The 21,911-nt window shown below is 36.2% G+C and overlaps 1 protein-coding gene across 1 annotated transcript in view; it reads left to right on the top strand.

Moving 5' to 3' along the window:
• adamts12 (ADAM metallopeptidase with thrombospondin type 1 motif, 12) overlaps positions 1-21,911 on the top strand; it is a 40,544-nt gene extending 18,633 nt beyond the window's left edge. The window contains exons 12-24 of the mRNA XM_048188725.1: positions 1,469-1,638; positions 3,502-3,635; positions 5,470-5,590; positions 5,763-6,007; positions 6,789-6,930; positions 7,103-7,229; positions 9,886-10,096; positions 10,713-11,624; positions 13,423-13,575; positions 13,649-13,822; positions 16,751-16,897; positions 17,851-18,004; positions 20,581-21,911. Of these exons, the coding sequence (XP_048044682.1) occupies positions 1,469-1,638; positions 3,502-3,635; positions 5,470-5,590; positions 5,763-6,007; positions 6,789-6,930; positions 7,103-7,229; positions 9,886-10,096; positions 10,713-11,624; positions 13,423-13,575; positions 13,649-13,822; positions 16,751-16,897; positions 17,851-18,004; positions 20,581-20,696 (2,806 nt within the window). The 3' untranslated portion in view covers positions 20,697-21,911. The remainder of the gene's footprint in view (positions 1-1,468; positions 1,639-3,501; positions 3,636-5,469; positions 5,591-5,762; positions 6,008-6,788; positions 6,931-7,102; positions 7,230-9,885; positions 10,097-10,712; positions 11,625-13,422; positions 13,576-13,648; positions 13,823-16,750; positions 16,898-17,850; positions 18,005-20,580) is intronic.

Below are 21,911 nucleotides of genomic sequence, written 5' to 3'. Positions count from 1 at the left end.
TCATCAAAGCTGAATTTTCAGCATCATTACTCCAGTCTTCAGTGTCACATGATCCTTCAGAAATCATTCTAAACGGTTAGTTTACCCAAAAATGAAAATTATGTGATTAATTACTCGCCCTCATGTTGTTCTACACCCGTAAGACCTTCGTTCATCTTTGGAACACAAAAAAAGATATTTTTGATGAAATCCGATGGCTCAGTGAGGCCACTATTGAGAGCAAAGCCACTGAACCTCTCAAGATCCATAAAGGTATTAAAAACATATTTAAAACAGGTCATTTGAGTTCAGTGGTTAAACCTTAATATTATAAAGCGACGAGAATACTTTTTGTGCGCCAAAAAAAACACAAAATAATGACTTTTTCAACAATATCTAGTGATGGCCGATTTCAAAACACTGCTTCAGAGCTTTACGAATCGAATCAGTGGTTCGGAGCACCAAAGTCACGTGATTTCAGCAGTTTAGCCACTTGATAGGAGATCCGAATCACTAATGTGAAACAAAAGCTCAGAAGCAGTGTTTTGAAATCGGCCATCACGGGATATTTTTGAAAAGTTGTTGTTTTGTTTTTTCTGTTTTAAATATGTTTTTAGTACCTTTATGGATCTTGAGAGGTTCGGTGGCTTTGCTCTCAATAGAGGCCTCACTGAGCCATCAGATTTCATCAAAAATATCTTAATTTGTGTTCCGAAGATGAACGAAGGTCTTACGGGTGTAGAACGACATGAGGGTGAGTAATAAATGACATTATTTTCATTTTGGGTGAACTAACCGTTTAGAATGATTTCTGAAGGATCATGTGACACTGAAGATTGGAGTAATGATGCTGAAAATTCAGCTTTGATGACAGGAATAAATTATATTTTAAATTATATTAAAATAGAAAACAGTTTTTTTAAATTGCAATATTTCACAATATTACTGTTTTAGTGTGTTTGATCAAATAAATGCATCATCGGTGAGCTTAAGAGACTTTCAAAAACATTAAAAAATCTTACAGATCCCAATCTTATATATATACGTTATTATTCTGTGTGTAGATATAGTATTTATATAGATATAGTATTCTGTGTGCAGTGTGCTTGTTATATCCTGCACATTTTTGCAAATGTATTGAGCCATTAATGGGTGGATATTCTATGCATACAGAGAATGTACATACTTGCTACAATAAACATACAATAGCAAATATGCTATTCTGACAGCCTATTCATGTGTTTCTGCATATTATCATCTGTACTACCAGCGGAATACACTAGAGGGCATACCTGCACCTATTTTGCAAACGGCTGCCTTTAGTGCTGTCATAAATTGACTAGCATCTTAAACCACAACATTTTAAGTCTTTAATTAACCATTGTCTCTTTTTTTTTCTCCCCATTTCAATTCTTCCCCCTTCTCAGTCTTTTCTTGTACATTTTGCTGAACATATGATCTGTAGCGTGATTTTTGTTTCTATGTACAGACCTGAGTTTGGAGGGAAATATTGTATGGGTGAGCGAAAGCGCTACAGGATTTGCAACACAAAGCCTTGTGCCAGAAAACAGCCCTCCTTTAGAGAGATGCAGTGCAGTGAATTTAACACCGTGCCCTACCACAATGAACTCTACGACTGGATACCTGTTGCGAGCACCTGTAAGATCACTTTGCATCACATGCATCAAAATATTCAAACTCAAATTTACATATGCATGGTACAAGATCAATATTTGTGGTCTATTTGTACTGTTCAAAAGTTTGGGGCTGGTGAGATTTTTCAAATGGTTATATTGTGAAATATTATTACAATTTAAAGTAACTGTTTTCTAATTGAATATATATTTATAATGTAATTTATTCCTGTGATCAAATCTGAATTTTCAGCATCATTACTCCAGTCTTCAGTGTCACATGATCCTTCAGAAATCATTTTAATAGGCTGATTTGCTGCTCAAGAAACATTTCTGCTTATTATCAATGTTGATAACAGTTGTGCTGATAAATATTTTTGTGAAAACCAATATACATTTGTTCAGAATTCTTTAATGAATAGAGAACAGCATTTATTTGAAATAGAAATCTTTTGTAACATTATAAATATCTTCTTTACTGTCACTTTTAATGCATCCTGGCTGAATATAAGAAACAAAGTCTTTAAAAATTTTACTGACCCTAAATTTTTGCTATTGTAGCTCTATTTTAACTCTCATTAGTACATTAACTTTGGCATCAAAGCTAATATACTAAGATTAAAAGAATTTCATGGGTCATGAGGATCTGTTTGAGAAAAAAATTTAGCATATTTTTTCCTTTTATGTACAGTGTTAAATCTGTTAGCCATATCATGTAAGCCACACATAGTTGATTCTTTTGGGCCTGTAAGCACCCTAGCATTATGGTTTTCTTTTTTGATTATATTTCTTCTCAAGAACTGTTTGAATAAACACCACTGGCTACAGAACTGTAGCGCGTTTAATGTTTGTTACACTGAACACTTGAGAAATGAAAACATGTGCTTTCTACAACTGAACAGCTGAGCCAAGATACTGAGTTAATGCACGCTGCGGCGGGTCGAGGCCTGTTGACATTAAAATAAAACTTCTTACACGTGGCTGCTTACAGTTTTATAGAGTTTGTTGGTTCACTTTCAAGAATGCCCCACTTTTATTAGCTAGCTTTAGAGGCGTGTGGATTCCTGACACAAATGTTTAGTCATTGTTGTTTGCTCTGTTTAAACAGTTAGAGCACAGCAGGAATTTTGGATTGTACATTATAGCCTAAAGATTATTTGATGTTTGCATGGTAACTATATCTATTAATAATAAACATGATTTTTCTGGGTCTTTTGGTAACTCAGATTTACAAAAAAAGTTCTGTGGTAGTACCATGGTATAGTATCTAAGCCTAAACTACTGTTCAAAAGTTTGGGGTCAGTAAGATTTCTTTTTTTTAATATTACAAAAGATTTATAGTTCAAATAAATTAGGTTATTTTGAACTTTCTATTCATCAAAGAATCCTGAAAATGTGTTCTCACAAAAATATTAAGCAGCACAACTGTTTTCAACGTTGATAATAAGCAGAAATGTTTCTTGAGCAGCAAATCAGCATATTAGAATGATTTCTGAAGGATCATGTGACACTGAAGTCTGGAGTAATGATGCTGAAAATTCAGCTTTGATCACAGAAATAAATTACGGTTTAAATTATATTCACATATAAAGCACTTATTTTAAATTGTAAAAATATTTCACAATATTACAATTTTTACTGTATTTTTGATCAAATACATTCAGCCGTAATGAACATAAGACAACTTTCAAATACACTGACCTCAAACTTTTGAACAGTACATAGTTCTAGGTTATACCATGGTACATTTTTGTACTTTCCATTATTCCAATAAATCTATTAAATGTATTTTTATAAAGGATTTTACAAACTCTATAGTAAAATGCTTCACTGTATCATACAGTAAATAACAGGCCTGTCTCTCTTTCATTCTGTCTTTCTCTTACAGGGCATCCATGCGAGTTACACTGCAAGCCTGTGGATGAGGACTTTTCTGAGAAGATGTTGGATGCTGTCACAGATGGAACGCCCTGCTTTATGAACAACAACAGCAGGAACATCTGTATCAATGGTGTGTGCAAGGTAGTATGGCTGGGTATGTCTTACTCAACCCATTTGTGCTTGTGTGTACGTCCGTGTATTGGTGTTTAGCTGTGTTCAGCTGTACACTAAGGGTGTTTTCACACCTGTAGATAATTTGCTTTGTTCCGAAACGAGGATTAAAATTGTTACAATGTTTCTTCTTGGTTTGGTTCGCTTTCACAAGACAACAGTTATAAATGGACCACTCATTGTTCAGCGTGCAACTGTTTGTGTTCCAGGATTCGGCTCATAGCGGTCATCATCAGTCAGGATGGACAGACAACAGCTTTGTGGGCTGATTGTGGCTTACTTTGTAGCTGTCATTATATTATATTATATTATATTATCATTTTTAGCAAGAATGAAGGCTTGGTCTGTTTTTTAATGTGTTTTGGACAGTTTTGGACAGATTGCCATGTTCACATATGTGACCCTGGACCACAAAACCAGCCATTAGGGTCAATTTTTTTAAATTGATTTATACATCAATTTTCAATATAAATATTTGAGGGTGTAAAAAAATCAAAATATTGAGCAAATCAACTTTAAAGTTGTCCAAATGAAGTCCTTAGCTATGCATAGCCACTCACAAAATTAAATTTTTAGATATATTTACGGTAGGAAATTTACAAAATATCTTCATGGAACATGATCTTTACTTAATATCCTAATGATTTTTGACATAAAGGAAAAATCAATAATTTTGACCCATACAATGTACAGTATTGTTGGCTATTGCTATAAATATACCCGTTTTTGTGGTCCAGGGTCACATATGCCTAAACGAACTGGTTCTGAAACAAATGCTCCAAATGAGCCAGGTGTGAAAACGCCCTAAGTGTAACCAAGTATTTGTGCACTTGAGTGACACTTTCACATTATATATCAAATGAGTGTCTGCATCTGTGCTGCACAAGCTTTACTAACATAATTTTTCTTCATTATTCTTGTTTAATGTCTTTGAATCAGCTGAAGCTGGTGTTTAGGTGATTATAAGTGGATGTATGAAGTCAGTTCTCCTCAAGTAACCACAGGTCTAGTTCATCACACTAACTAGAAACATGTTCCACTGATGTTTCACAAACGCAAAGTGGCGCAATGCTTTTCAGCTTCATTATGAACTGTATGCACTTCCATTCAAAAGTTTGTGGTCGGTAAGATTTTTACAAATCTTTTTTATTTTTTATTTTTTTTAAGAAGTCACCAAGGCTGCAATTATTTGACAGAAAATACAGTAAAAACAGTAATATTGTGAAATATGTATTTTCTATATTAGTATTAGTAATTTTAATGTTTTAAAATAATTTTAAAAAAACATTTAAAAAATATAATATAATTTTAAAATATAATTTGTTCCTTTAATGGCAACCGTGATATTTTTTTCAAGATTCATTGATGAACAGAAAGTTCAAAAGAACAGAATTTATTTGAAATAGAAATCTTTTATAACAATAAAAATGTTACAATAAAAAAATCGTACTGACCCCAAACAGTAGTGTATTTTATCCAGATATGTCACCTACAGGTCCGTTTACATATAAATCAACCTTAAATCTGTCTTCATACTCACTGTTCTGCCTTAACAAAAAAGCAAGTCATACAGGTTTGGAACAGCATAAATTTATGACATTATTTTCCTTTTCTGAGTGAGTTATGTCACTCTATGTGAGTTATTGTTTGGTCAACAACAATATATGTATTTGAAAAGTACAGAACAGAACAGAAAAGTACATTCTGAGTTATGTTTTTGTGCCATAAAGAACAATTATATTTTGTGTGTATGTATGTGTGGTGGTGTTTTTGTATGTGTTTAATATGTGTAATCTTTTTCCAGGAGGTGGGTTGTGATTTTGGCATTAATTCTAATGCTAAAGAGGACAGCTGTGGCGTTTGTCTCGGTGATGGATCCACTTGTGAGACGGTGAAGGACAACTTTGTGAAGCAAGAAGGATTTGGTGTGTAGCACACGTGACTTACTGTATATATTTATATGTATATTTACATATATTATTGATTGAATTAGATTTAACAAATGATGAATAAAATGATATATATCCAGATGTGTGTTGAAACTGCAGTGTTTGAATGATGTCTTATTGGGTTTATAAGTGAGATCATGTGATTTAGGTTACATGGACCTGGTTTTGATCCCTGAGGGAGCTCGGGATATCTTCATACAGGAAGTAGAAGAGGCTGGGAATTTCCTTGCGATCCGAGCGGCTGATTCAGACGTGTATTACCTCAATGGGAATTACATCATTCAGTGGAACGGAGAGTATGAGGCAAGTGGCACGAAGTTTTACTACGAGCGGAGCGGTAATATGGAGAATCTCACCTCTGCAGGACCAACAACTGAACCTGTCATGATCCAGGTACTGACTCTCACGCACGTAAAAATGCACAAATATTAAAGGAATATTCTGGGTTCAATATCTTTTAAACTGTATAGACACCATCAGGTTTATAAAAACAAAGGAAAATTGTGCACTTACAATTAAAGTCTATACAGCAAGTTCTGATGGTTATAGTAAGGAAAAGTAAAGCTAAAAAACAATCATTAAAAAATAATGATAATAATTAAAATAGTGTTTATGGATAGTTGCACCACATCCCTTTCTGGCACAGATATCATTTCTTTTGAGAACAGAAAAGGTTGGCAAATGAGTTTATAACACCATTGTCATACTGACACATAAAAATGTGAAGCCTAATTTAATTGAATAATTTAATTTTGCTTTGCCCCATAGACTTTCATTTAAAAGCATAACCGTAAAAGCAATTTTTGTTTGTATTAACACACCATGAGTAAATACTCAGTGTTATTTACTGTGATAATCAACATGTCACAAAAAGAGCCCATTGTTTTGAACCTGAAATATTCCTTTAATGAACCAATGGACAATTTTCCCAGAATGCATTTTTGTTAGAATACCAAATTTTGATTTAATTCAATACTCACTCTGGTGAAAAATAATTTCATTATCGTAGCAGAGCAGACACAAAGAGTGGTTTTGATTTATCACTCTTCATCTGACATTATTTATGTGAGAAAGCATGAAAAGTAGCTTGAGAAATAAAGACTGGTGACACAGATGATTTCTTGAATACTGTCATTAAATGATGGACGTTTTTGTTTTAATGTGAAATGTTCAGTTGTTGTTCCAAGAGCTGAATCCTGGTGTCAAGTACGAGTACACCATTAAGAGGAGCCACCCACTGGGGAACGAAATTCTAGAACCAGAATACATCTGGAAATATGGAGCCTGGACTGATTGCAGCACTACCTGTGGACTTGGTATGGAGATTTTCTTCACTTTTCATTACAATCCATTGACTCATTATAATCTTTTTTGGTTCCAGTCAATTGAATTGCAGTAGTTACTGGGTTTGTTGTTGTTTGAAATGTTCTCCCGTCATTTAGATATCTTTGATAACTGGTAGGCCTGACCTTTTTTCTCTCTGTATAGGTGAGCAGCATCAGCCTGTGCGCTGTTTTGAGGCAGAGGTTGGCGTGGTCGAGGAAACACTGTGTGACCCCAGTACACGTCCTGATGACAGGCATCGCAAGTGCAAGAACATGGACTGTCCTGCAAGGTACGGTACTGTATAAATAATGGCTATGTTCAGAATGGCACACCACCATACTAGTCTTATTTATTATTTCCTCAGTGTGTGGTATGTGTACTGTGCATAGTATACAACTGTATGCATCGAATACCCAGAGGACCTACAACATTTGCAAAAATGGCATTACAGAGCATACTGTGCTGATTACTGGATCTCATAATACAGCATGTCATTTCCAGTGTGATGAAAGAACCAGAAATCATAATCAATCATGAGGTTTTTAAAATCCTTTCTTGAACCTAAATTAAAGATGCTATTTATTTCCTTAAAGGCACAATATGTCATTTTCGCCATTAGAGATTGCTTATTTAAAACAAAGGTGTAGCTTGATGATGCTGTGAATGAATGTGGAATCATGGGAGTTGTCCTCTTCACCTCCACAGCCAAAGGAAAGCAACCCGATTGACTTGGGCAGAAATCATGCTCATGGATGAGAGAATGTATTAAAGGTGCCCTAGATTCAAAATTTGAATTTACCTTGGCATAGTTGAATAACAAGAGTTCAGTACATGGAAAAGACATGCAGTGAGTCTCAAACTCCATTGCTTTCTCTTTCTTATGTAAATCTCATTTGTTTAAAAGACTTCCAGAAAACACGTGGATCTCAACATAACACAGACTGTTACGTAACAGTCGGGGTGTACGCCCCAATATTTGCATGTTCCCAACATTATGAAAGGCATTAGACAAGGGCAGCCAGTAACGTCTGGTTCTGCACAGGTGAATCAACAGACTAGGTAAGCAAGAACAACAGCGAAAATGGCAGATGGAGCAATAATAACTGACATGATCCATGATAGCATGATATTTTTAGTGATATTTGTAAATTGTCTTATTAAATGTTTCGTTACCATGTTGCTAATGTACTGTTAAATGTGGTTAAAGTTACCATCGTTTATTACTGTATTCACGGAGACAAGAGCCGTCGCTATTTTCATTTTTAAACACTTGCAGTCTGTATAATTCATAAACACAACTTCATTCTTTATAAATCTCTCCAACAGTGTAGCATTAGCCGTTAGCCACGGAGCACAGCCTCAAACTCATAGAGAATCAAATATAAACATCAAAATAAATACTTTACTCACATAATTCGAAGCATGCATGATGAACATCTTGTAAAGATCCATTTGAGGGTTATATTAGCTGTGTGAACTTTGTAAATGTGCTATAATCGAGAGCTCGTGTGGCAGGGAGCACGTGAATTAAAGGGGCGGCGCGCTGAAAAAATCAGTGCATAGTTAATGATGCCCCAAAATAGGCAGTTAAAAAAATGAATTTAAAAAAATCTGTGGGGTATTTTGAGCTGAAACTTCACAGACACATTCAGGGGAAACCTTAGACTTATATTACATCTTGTGAAAAAGCATTCTTGGGCACCTTTAAAGTTTTATTAACATTACTATGGTATAAAGCAGGGTGGGCCGAGAGCCATGGGAGTTCAGTGGAGCTTTCATTACGCTTATGCTACAATCGGCTGCTTCCGCTCTTTTTGTTGCGTTTGTGGGGTAAAGTGGCGCTGTTTTAAAACAATCATACTAAATACATTTTAGTGCGTTGAAAGTTCTGCTATAACGTTACTCTGTGCGTTTGCTCGGTGGCTGGTCAAAAATGGAAAAAGCTCTCTCTGATTATGCTATGTTAGCCACTTGACAAAATAGTGTTGCCTCTGAGGCATGATAAAAACATGGTGCTTGTGGTAAATTAAGAAAACAAGCAATTCAAACAATAAGACTTCTGTTGACATAATATATTAAAGCATCTTTAGTGTTTACATGGTTTCTATGAAAGTAAAACTGGACATCGAGGGTAACATGGGTATGACGTCATTGACATGCAACGAAATTACACGGTCCGTGTCCTGGTTAAAATTGCTGATTTCTATGGATTTAAATATTGTTGGAACGTTTGGGATAATATAAGTACACAAGTCAACAAAATATATAATATTGTTCTAGTGGTTTTTAAATATTTTAATCCAAAAATCTTACATATTGTGCCTTTAAATAGGAAACTTTTATCTTTGCATATTGCATACTGTTTCACTTAAAATATAGGTCTTAAAATAAGCTAAAACAACTGAAAAATTAAGATTAATGAATAATTATTAATAAATAATAAGTATTTCGTTATTTTTATAATGAATATGCATCTTTCTATTTATGCCAAGATCTAAAATGTTTTATTGGGTAGAAATTGTGAGTGGATATTATTGTGGACAAAATGATGTTTTGGACAATAGACTTTAATCAGGGTAGCGCTATATTTCATTTTTGACTGGAATGAAAACAAGGCTGTGAGGGATAGAATGCATTGCATTCAATGGATTGTATTGTTGTTTAACAACATACTGATTGTTCAGCTGATGAAACGTCTTTCTGAAAAAAAAAAAAAACCTTTCTCCATAAAGTTTTGAAAGTTGTGAGTTGTAAAAACTTACATAACCTAGGACTTTTATTTAGTCAGTGTAAAGATCTTTATTCACCTGCAAAGATTAACTCCATCCCTCACAGCCTCATTTTCATCCAAATTCAATATGGCGTCTAACCTGAGTGAGGTCTATGGGGGGCCTTGAAGTCAAATAGTTTGAGATATACTGGCCTAAACTCTTTGCTGACTTCAGGTGGTGGGTGGGAGGATGGCAAACATGCTCGGCTACATGCGGGCCAAACGGCGTGAGAAAGCGCACCATTCTGTGTGTGCGTACGGTGGCCGGAGAGGAGCGGGTTCTGCACCCTGGGGACTGTAAGCAGTTGCTCAAACCCAAACCTGTGGTACCTTGCAACAGAGATGTACCGTGTGGGTCAGAATGGACTGTGGGGAACTGGAGCGAGGTGGGCTTTATTGCAAATTAACCTTAATAATGTTCTTTAAGAGCTATAATCAGTTTACAGAGCCCCTAAAGGGACATGGGAATTGAAAAAGATGGTAGGGAAAATTATATATAAATGCTTTTGTGTTCGCTCGCAACACAAAAGCATTTACCTTTCACCTTCCCCCAAGAAACTTTGTGTTTGCAAAACTTTTGAGATGGAAATTATGAGGTGGGAGGACTAAAAACTATATTTCAGTGCTTTTGCGAGCAAATGCAAAGTTTGTTGGTGGAATGTAATTCTTTTGCAAGAGAACTCACAGTTTTGTGAGTGAACGCAATAGCACTGATTTATAATATTTCCTCCCATCTCAATTATTTTTTCCTTCACCATGTCCCTTTAGGGGCTTAGTATCATATGCATGTTTTGTGGATTGTTTGGAATTGTTCAGGATTTAAAGGAAAACTTTACCCCAAAAATTTTAAATACTGTTAATATTTTCTCACCCACATTTTATTCCAAACCATATGAGTCATAAAATCATAAGAAAAGTGATTATAAAACAGATGGATGGATAAGTTGCATTGTCATATTATTTCATTTTTGTGTTGTAATATATGATTGTGTCATCCCGCAGTGCTCCCTGTCTTGTGATGGAGGAATAAAGTCCAGAACCGTCAAGTGCTTGGCAAAACAACCCAGCCTGTGCAGCCCGTCCAGTCGACCTCGTTCCACAATCCTCTGTAACCTCCAGAGCTGCTCGTCCAGCAACAGATGGACGGGTTCTCCTTTCCGACCACGTTTCCGACCTAGAGTCCCTCCTAAAATCCCAACGCAGGCCCCCAGGACCCAAACACCTGGATACAGCACCACAATCATTCCTCCAAACACCTCTACTCCCATTACAACACATACCAACACTTCCCCATCATCCACAACATCTGACATCATCCATGAAGATGACCGAGACTTTATCTTGGTGAAGGATGGTAACAAAGACAATGGTGGTCAGGGAGCAGTTCCCACAAATACTAAAGTCCTGGGAGCTCCTGAGGATGAGGAGGGAAGCACAGACCTGCAGCCTCCAAATAAAAGCTACACAATGGGTTATGATTACATAGTCGAAGATCCAACTGGAGAAGAAAGGGCACGTGATGATATGTTTACCAGTACACCTACATCCACTGTCCGACCAACCACAACTCAAGCACCAATGCATACTAACACTGGCACAATAAAACCAACCACTACCAGCAGAACCCAATACAATGATTTGACAACACATCAATGCACTAAAACAAGCCCATACGAACTAAATACCACGCCGAACCCAAAAGTGCCACATACTCAAAGTCCACAAGTAACTTTGCCAACAGTGAAGATACTGAGAAAGGCCTCACAAACACCGAAAGGTCCCAACAAAGGCAAGACGCCTAAAGCTGTCAGGCAGAGGCCGGAGACGGCGACCAGCACCGATGACTATGGGAATCTGAATGCACGAGATCCCGTCAGCAGGAGTGCATTTTGGGAAGTGGGCAACTGGAGTGATGTAAGAATGCAAACTTAATTAGTCAATGTCTAATGTGATCATCTGCCTGTTTTTGCATTACCTGCAAAGAATTATGACTAGATGTGCGTTTCCAGAAGGAAATGGCAATGCTTGTGTGGCAGCAAAAGAATAGTGTTAAAAGTTTAGGTGACTTTAGGTTTTAGACTTTGGAAGACATGATGCTGTTGACGTTGTCATGAATTTCTTCATCAGGATTTTTGTCTTGTTTTTCAGTACAAATTTCTAAATATTCTTGAATCAAGATATATTTACATGAGAAGCAAAAAGAAAAGTCTTGTTTACTCATAAATATATAAAAAAAAATAAGAGAGTTTTGCTTAAAATTAGAAAGAAATATCTGCCATTGGGTTAAAAAAAACATTTTTTCTTTCAAATTTTATTTTTTGAATAAAGTAAAGTTTTTCTTATCCCATTGGTAATTGTTTTTCTTTTTGAATAAATTTTATTTTTCTTACCCCATTGGCAATTATTTTTTCTTGTTTTAAGCACAAACACAATTTTACGGAAGAGGATTAGGGCCAAGCAATAATAAAAAAATAAACCATCTCGAGATTAAAGTTGTTAAATTTCGAGAAAAAAGTCAAAATAAAATGTTGAGAATAAACTCATTAAATTACGAGACAAAAGTCGTTAAATTACGAATTTGTTCTCATAATTTAACGACTTTTTACTCATAATTTAATGACTTTATTCTCAACATTTTATCTCAACTTTTTTCTCAAAATTTAACATTTTTCTCATAATTTAACGAATTTGTTCTCGTAATTTAACGACTTTTTTCTCGTAATTTAACGAGTTTATTCTCAACATTTTATCTCGACTTTTTTCTCGTAATTTAATGCGTTTATTCTCAACATTTTATTTTGACTTTTTTCTCGAAATTTAATGAGTTTTTTCTCAAAATTTAACAACTTTAATCTCGAGATGGTTTTATTTTTTTATTATTGCTTGGCCCTAATCCTCTTCCGTACAATTTTGATACATTACTCAGAAAACAAGATTTTTTTTCAGGATTTTTTGATAAATAGAAAAGTCTTCACTGTCACATTTGATCAATTTATTAATAAAATATTAATTTCTTTACAAAAAACTAAAAGAAAATTTTTTTTGACCCCAAACTAGTGTACCTGTTTATTTACACTTAGGCCCTGTTTCCACCTGGTATTAAGACGCATTTTGGTCGATCGGATCACAAATGGACGACGCTAAATACAGGTGTAAACGTTTGAGCTTGTCCACTTTTGACACTTCCAGAGGTAGTAGGAAACGTATTCGAGCGGATTGCTTTCGTAGTGTAAACGCTCATGTGGTCAAATGAGTTCAAACAGCCTCGAAAGACCAACAACTCTCCGTCTACTGACCCAATGCATAAACATTATGGGAAGCGCGCTAGCTAGACGGGATTTAAACTTTGTCGGCTGGAGACCCAAGTTTGGTTTGAAGACAAAAAACATACCAAGCTCAATGTTCTTTCACCATTCCTGATTTCTAACACACACTCACAGCTTTCGGCCGGTCTTGAGGCTGTCAGAGCAGAAACCCTCCCCTTGAAGAAATCAGGACAGAAGTGGTTGAAAGTGGACAAAAGAGACAGATTAAAACACCAGGTGTAAATGGGAATGTGCCTCCCTCGTCTACTTGTGATCCGATCGACCAAAACGCAACTTAATACCAGGTGTAAACAGGGCCTTAGAGTTACCCATGTACATCTGAGGTAATAAAATGCAGTACTAATAATGCATTCAATGCACTCACTCTAGTCTCTAATGTGTCCCAGTGCTCTACTACGTGTGGTCTGGGAGCGGTGTGGCGGTCTGTAACCTGCAGCTCAGAGCGTGAGGAAGATTGCGCCAGTGTGAAGAAGCCAGAACCTGCCCAACGATGCAACCTGCGAGCCTGTGCCATCTGGAAGAGTGGTAACTGGACCAAGGTAAAGCCACATTTTAAAAAGAAACCTTAATTTCTGTGTGCTGCTCTGAACTGTGAGATCTCCCTCTTCTTAGTGTCCTGAAGGCTGTGTGACTGACATGAAGCATCGAGAAGTGCAGTGCATTGACACTCAGAACAGACGTCCATTGAGGCCGTTTCACTGTCAGGCTCTTTCATACAAACCACCCAGCAGTCTGCCCTGCAACAGCCGGCCCTGCCTGGAGTGGACGTACTCACCCTGGGGAGAGGTACTGAACTGAGGATACACATACTAATGTTGCATTATGGAAAATTGTCTGGCCTAGAGTAGGCATGTGACGGAATGAAATTTTCATATCATGATAATTGCTGAAGCTTTTATTGAATTAAAGGTGCCCTAGAATTAAAAATTGAATTTACCTTGGCATAGTTAAATAACAAGAGTTCAGTACATGGAAATGACATACAGTGAGTCTCAAACACCATTGTTTCCTCCTTCTTATATAAATCTCATTTGTTTAAAGGTGCCCTAGATTGTTTTTTTACAAGATGTAATATAAGTCCTAGATGTCCCCTGAATGTGTCTGTGAAGTTTCAGCTCAAAATACCCCATAGATTTTTTTAAATTAATTTTTTTAACTGCCTATTTTGGGGCATCATTAACTATGCACTGATTTTTTCAGCACGGCCCGCTTCCTCTGCCCCACGAGCTCTCGACTATAATACAGTGCATTTACAAAGTTCACACAGCTAATATAACCGTCAAATGGATCTTTACAAGATGTTCGTCATGCATGCTGTATACATGCTTCGAATTATGTGAGTAAAGTATTTATTTAGATGGTTACGTTTGATTCTGTGTGAGTTTGAGGCTATGCTCTGTGGCTAACGGCTAATGCTACACTGTTGGAGGGATTTATAAAGAATGAAGTTGTGTTTATGAATTATACAGACTGCAAGTGTTTAAAAATGAAAATAGCAACGACTCTCGTCTCCGTGAATACAGTAAGAAACGATGGTAACTTTAACCACATTTAACAGTATATTAGCAACATGCTAATGAAACATTTAGAAAGACAATTTACAAATATCACAAAAAATATCATGATATCATGGATCATGTCAGTTATCATTGCTCCATCTGCCATTTTTCGCTGTTGTTCTTGCTTGCTTACCTTGTCTGTGCACAGATCCAGCCGTTAATACTGCCTTTCCTTGTCTAATGCGTTGAATGGGCTGGCATTATGCAAATATTGGGGTCATACATATTAATGGTCCTGACTGTTACGTAACAGTCGGTGTTATGTTGAGATCCGAGTGTTTTCCGGAAGTCTTTTAAACAAATGAGATTTACATAAGGAGGAGGAAACAATGGGGTTTGAAACTCAATGTATGTCTTTTCCATGTACTGAACTCTTGTTATTCAACTATGCCGAGATAAATTCAAATTCTGATTCTAGGGCACCTTTAAAAGACCTCAGAAGAACAGGCGAATATCAACATAACACCAACTGTTACATAACAGTCGGGATCATTAATATGTACGCCCCCAATATTTGCATATGCCAGCCCATGTTCAAGGCATTACACAAGGGCAGCCAGTATTAACGTCTGGATCTGTGCACAGCTGAATCATCAGACTAGGTAAGCAAGCAAGAACAATAGCGAAAAATGGCAGATGGAGCGATAATAACTGACATGATCCATGATATCATGATATTTTTAGTGATATTTGTAAATTGCCTTTCTAAATGTTTCATTAGCATGTTGCTAATGTACTGTTAAATGTGGTTAAAGTTACCATCGTTTCTTACTGTATTCACGGAGACAAGAGCCGTCGCTATTTTCATTTTTAAACACTTGCAGTCTGTATAATTCATAAACACAACTTCATTCTTTATAAATTTCTCCAACAGTGTGTAATGTTAGCTTTAGCCACGGAGCACTATCAAACTCATTCAGAATCAAATGTAAACATCCAAATAAACACTGTACTTACGTGTTTAGACATGTTGCATGACGAACACTTTGTAAAGATCCATTTTGAGGGTTATATTAGCTGTGTGAACTTTGTTTGCACTGTTTAAGGCAAGCGCGAGCTCCGTGGGTGGGGAGCGTGAGCATTTAAAGGGGCCGCAGCCTGAATCGGCTCATATTTAATGATGCCCCAAAATTAGTTTAAAAAATTAATAAAAAAGAATATATGGGGTATTTTGAGCTGAAACTTCACAGACACATTCAGGGGACACCTTAGACTTATATTACATCTTTTAAAAAGACGTTCTATGGCACCTCTAAGTAACATTGGTTTTTCTGTTTCACAGAACCAAGATGCATTTGTTGTAATGTTAGCTATAGTAACGGGACAGTTTTGAGTGTGTGTGCCGCTCTGGACTAACAATGAAATCTTGCTTGTATATACTTGTGTACTGTATGTTCATTTTTTTGTTCTTCCTTGTCATTTGTTCGTCATCTTTATTTTTCGAGAAGCTTTATTTCACTTCTGCTATGATAGAGACATCCACTCTGTGCATTTTGGGGGTGGAGCAATGAAGGGAGGGGTGTGTTTATTTGGTTGATTTTAAATATCAACAGTGTTCAACAATGATTCTCAGAAATCACTTACTGCACCATTAAATACTGTTCAGAAAGAGAAAGTAGCAGCCTTCATTGTTTACATGGGTTAGTGGGATAAACTGCATTTCTGCAGTTCCATAAGCGCCATCTACTGTCAGAGAGTGAAAGTGCATCTTCAATCAGCACGTCTCCTTTACTTGATCCGCCATGCTTCTCATCTTTGTTGGGATCCTTGTTGGGATGTTTTCATCAAAGTGTGCACATATCTCTTTGAACCAGCACAGATGCAGAGTTGTACATTTTAAACCGGATGATGGAAAAGTATTTTAATGCATTCTAAAAATCTAAATAATTTGTATTATACCATGGTCTGTCTAAATACTCAATTCTGAATGGCTAGAAGGTGTGCATTAAAACTGTATAATGCACAGGTAGTTCTAGTCAGTTTAATTACCATTCTGTATTAATGCGCTGCTTTCATTGAAGTTTTTATTGTATTTTGAAGTGCCCACAATAACAATACCGTGTATGTTCATAAACGTTGTTATTATGATATATCATATTACTGTATATGAACACATGTCTAGTCTAGATCAAAGTTTTTCATCTGTGATTGACAGTGCTCTAAAAGCTGTGGGCAGGGAGTGAAGGAGAGGCTTGTGTACTGCCCCGAGTATCAGCGCTGCAACGTCACGCTCAAACCCAGCAGCACTGAGTCCTGCCATCTGCAGCCCTGCACCAGCTGGGCGACTGAAGCCTGGGGTCAGGTAAAACACTGCACAAACCTCACTGTTCATTTATAGAAAGGAGTCAGTGTAGTATTTGGCTTGAGATCATGATGAATGCTATGTGTTGAGATGTGTTTTTTTTTTTTTTTTATCAGCAAGGATGCATTAAACTGATCAAAAGAGACATGATGTTGCATACATTTCTATAAATAAATTCTATTCTTTTGAACTTTCTATTAATAAAAGAATCATGGAAAATATGTATTACTGTTTCCACAAAAATATGAATCTGCACAACTGTTTTCAACATTGATAATGATAAGAAATGTTTCTTGAGCAGCAAATCAGCATATTAGAATGATTTCTGAAGGATCATGTGACACTGAAGACTGAAGTAATGATGCTGAAAATTTTGCTTTGATCATAGAATTAATTACATTTTAAAATATATTACAATAGAAAACAGTTATTTGAAATTGGAATAATATTTCACATGTAAAATAACACTTTCAGTAACACTTAACAATAAGTTTCCATTTGTTAACATTAGTTAACATGAACTAACAATAATAAATACTTCTAAAGCATTTATGAACCTCAGTTAATGTTAATTTATATTTTAATTTTATAATAAAAACTGTAACAAATATATTGCTATATTGTCACCCATAAATGGGACCTTATTATAAAGTGTTACAGAGACTTCTTTCATTAAAAAAACATTAAATTTAACTGACCCCAATCTTTTGAACAGTAGTTTCCTATTTAAACAGGAAGTTGGGGCATGATGTATAAAAAGAGCTTGTCCTTTTGTAAAGGTTTCAGGTTTAATTTAAAATCCATGATTTGTGACTTGCTAGTCTGAAGTATGTGGTATTTATAATCATGTGGATGGGACGTTCCAATTCCAGAGAGCATTTTATTGGACAAAAATTGGTATACATCCCTCCCTGAGCATCCATGATGTCATCAAGGTTTTTATTGATTGACAGTGCTCCAGAAGTTGTGGTGGAGGAGTTCAGAAGAGAGCAGTGAGGTGCGTAAACCAGGAATCCGGCAAGGAAGAAAAGACGTCACTGTGTGGAAATAACAATAAACCTGACAGTGTGCAGAACTGCAACCCAGAGGAGTGTAAATCTGATTTAGGTAAAGTCAGTTATGTAATATCCTGTCCTGTTTGTTTCATAATATATGATAAACATACTGTGGCCCCTAAATGTATTTGGACACTTAATAGTCCCTGAATGTCATTGCATTAGATAACAAAATATCAGACAAATACTGCAAGATTTTTTCTCTTCACTCTTAAACTTTCTTCATTATTTTTGATCAGTATAACTTTATGCCAGTGTTGCCAGGTTTTCACAACAAAACCTGCCCAATTGCGTTTTGGGGGTCCCCCGGTAAAAATCATGTTCCGGGGGGTAAATCTGTATTTGTTCCCCTGGTAAAATTTGCATTCCAGAGGCTAAATATCATGTTATTGGGGGTCGCTTCAACCGTTGGACATGAAAAACAACCTGCAGCAACAGTTTTAAAGTAGCCCAATTCCGCGGGAAAAGCATGGACTTGGCAACACTGCTTGATGCTTCAAATAACAGTTGTATCAATTACATTCTTATGGCACCAGGTGGCGACAAGTGACTGCTAAAATGTATTTGTCATGGAATCATTCATTTAAGAGATTTGTTCAGAAATGCTGATTCATCCAGTAATGAAACAAGTGAATTATTTATGATTGAGTCATTGAATCATTCATTCAACCTGACTTTTTTGTTGTTGTTGTTGTTGTTGTTGTTGTTGTTGTTGTTGTTGTCAGAACCCCTAGTAAATTACATGTTATTTATTTTGTTTAGCTGTCTGTTCAGAATCATGGGAGAATCATTATCTCTATTTGAAACAAACAAACAAACAAAAACATGATTCTCAGTTTGTCCAGAATCGTGCAGCTCTACTTTTAGTTCTTAATCCTGTTCCAGCATTTACAAAAAAGTGAACAACAAGATGTTAATGACATATTTAAATGCACATCAGAGATATGTCTTTCTTCTGTATGCACTGTGCAAGAAAACCACAGGGAACGAGATATGAGCCTTGCCTCGTTCGTTTTGCCAGATCTTGCTAGAAAAAAGATAATTGATATTTTTAGATCAATCCAAATGCTTAAATATTGCGACCTGCATCTGCCTGCTTCATTAACTCCATAAACTGGATCGCTTTATGAGCCAAGCGCTAACAAGTCGTAAAACGTGTATAATAAGTGGACATGGCAATACTTCAAGTGCGCTCTCTGCGTAGCAGCCCTACAATCATGAACAAAACACGATGCCTCTGTAGGTGGTTTAGTTAAAATTGCAGAACATAATGAGTCCTTAGTTGCTGTAATATTACTTTTGTCAAAAATTGCTGATACCAAACAAGCGAGACGCCAGAACACTGCTATGGTGACCACACTGTCAATCACTACAATTTCAAGAGTGAATGTAATTGAGAAGATTCACTCCTCTATTAAAGGGATAGTTCACCCAAAAATGAAAATTTTCCCCCATGATTTACTCACCCTCAAGCTATCCTAGGGGTATATAACTTTCTTCTTTCAGCTGAACACAATCAAGAGATATTAAAAAAAAATAAAAATAAAAATCTTGGCTCTTCCAAGCTTAATAATGGGAATGAATTGTGCCTTTATTTATTTATTTATTTAAAGCCCAAAAAAGTGCATCCATCTGTCTATAAAAGTAATCCATATGGTTTCAGGGGGTTAATAATGGCCTTCTGAAGTGAAGCGATGCATTTTTGTAAGAAAAATATCCGTATTTATAACTTTATAAACTATAATCACTAGCTTTCGGCAGAAGAGTGGCCCCTGACCTGATGCATGATGTATTGACGAACGCGAAAGCTCAGAGGATAGAGCAAAACAAAACACCGGTCACAAATCGGAAGTCTAAAACAAGAAGTTTTAGAGGGAAATGTCGGAGGAGTTCAAAATAAGAGAAGAGGAGCTTGAGTGTTTCCCAGCTCTATTTGTTTGCCAGAAGCCAGTGATTATAGTTTATAAAGATATAATTGCGGATATTTTTCTTACAAAAGCCCTTCACTTCGCTTAAGAAGGCCTTTATTAACCGCCTGGAGGCGTATGGATTACTTTTATGGTGGACGGATGCACTTTTTTGGGCTTCAAAAAATGGCACCATTCATTACCATTATAAAGCTTGGAGGAGCCTGGATATTTTTTAAGATAACTCCAGTTGTGTTTGTTATATACACCTAGAATGGCTGGAGGGTGAGTAAATGATGGTATAATTTTCATTTCATAAATTATGGGATAATTTTGGGTGTGAACTATCCCTTTACATGCAGTTGAAACTCCAGTCAACATGTTATTTTAGTTATAACTTCTTTTTGTAAAATGTTTTGCTTGAAAAGTGTGCTTGAGTTGTCTTTCTACAAAATAAGTTATTTGATTTAATGTTTTGCTCTCTAACGCAATGACAGTTTATACGTTTTTAAGCATGGCTTAGGTCTTTTTTGTGTAAGACACCAAAAATGGATCTCTTTTCCCTAGATATACGTATACAAAAAGACATTCTGGAAAACATATTGTGGTCTCCAGTGCTACCGTAGATCCCTTATTTTAATGTGCCGTTCCATGTCTTTATAGTTTATTTTTAATGTTAAACAACAAAAAATATTTAAGGGGCTTTTGTTTCTCTTTGCAGGTCTGGTTTGCAAGAAAAACAGCATGTCGACACTTTTCTGTGAGAAACTCAAGCTGCTGGGTCGCTGCTCCTTGCGCTCCATCCGCAAGCAGTGTTGTGTCACTTGTATGATGTAACACTTGCAGAGGTCAGGCTTGGGTCATCGACCAAAAGCGCAAACTACTGGACATGCTGCAGGCAGGGTTCATGGTGCTCTAGAAACGCAGACATCCCTCTCAAATATATGAAAACATGAGGATTTTACTTGAACAAAGAACCCTGGAAATGTTTCCCTCCATTTGTTTCAAAGTGCATCATGAAATGCATCCGGACACATCAAGCTTTAGTTACAGGATTCATCATCAGTTAATCTGTATATTATTTTTTGCACTCATTTTGGAAAATTTTATGTCTTTTTTTTTTAACCCAAAAAGGTGCGTTTTGACTGGTTTACCACATAGCAAGACACCTGTTTTTACGGAACCATTATTTTAAAATCATGGATCAGTTGGAAACTGCCATGAAGGGAGCAAAACTTTTGCACGTACAGATTCAGGTTATTCATTAAAAACAGTAGTTATTATCTGATGTGTCATGTGACCACTGTCTGATGAACATTAACGTTTTCACAGTCTAAAGGGAACATGTTTTCCCGATCCTACTGTGCTGATTTTCCATTGTTTTTGTTTTTCTACCTTTGCGCTCGCATCTCATCTTTTTGCAGCGTCTCGCGCATGACACGCCATTCTAAAAATACACCACCTAAGTTAAAAAGTTTGACTTTTTAAAAAAAACTCGTCTCTAGACCATTTTACCCCTATTGACCTGCATCTCACGTTTTTAACCGCACAAACGTGTTCTGTGTGAATTGCCCCTAAATGTGCAGTTCTTAAATGAGTGTAGTTTTATGAACATATTTTGCACAAACCTAAAGTTAATACAGGGTTTCTGCAGGCTTTATGAAGGTACATTTAAGAGTTTTTAAAAGACCTTTTTGAGACAGAGTAAAGAAAATGTAAGGAATAAATTGAAAGGAACACAATACATCAATATTTTCTTTTAGTTCTATTAGCAAGACTTCAGAGATTGAAAATACAACTTCCAACAGATGTCCATTACTTTTTAATTAATTTTACAAACAAGTAGCTTGAAGACCTCTACTCCCAACCACTAGAATATGGAAATATCTTTTACTGATCACACTGCAAAAAAGTCAGTCTTGTTTTCCCGTGCAAATATTAAAATAAGTTCTAGTTTTAGGCATAAACTCACTTAAAGGTGCAGTGTGTAGATTTTAATGGCATCTAGCGGTGAGATTGCGAATTGCAATATAGAGACGCTACGGTGGCCAA

The sequence above is a fragment of the Megalobrama amblycephala genome, linkage group LG4 (genome assembly GCF_018812025.1).
Source record: "Megalobrama amblycephala isolate DHTTF-2021 linkage group LG4, ASM1881202v1, whole genome shotgun sequence".
Classification (NCBI taxonomy): domain Eukaryota; kingdom Metazoa; phylum Chordata; class Actinopteri; order Cypriniformes; family Xenocyprididae; genus Megalobrama; species Megalobrama amblycephala.
This window is presented reverse-complemented; position numbering and strand designations above follow the sequence as displayed.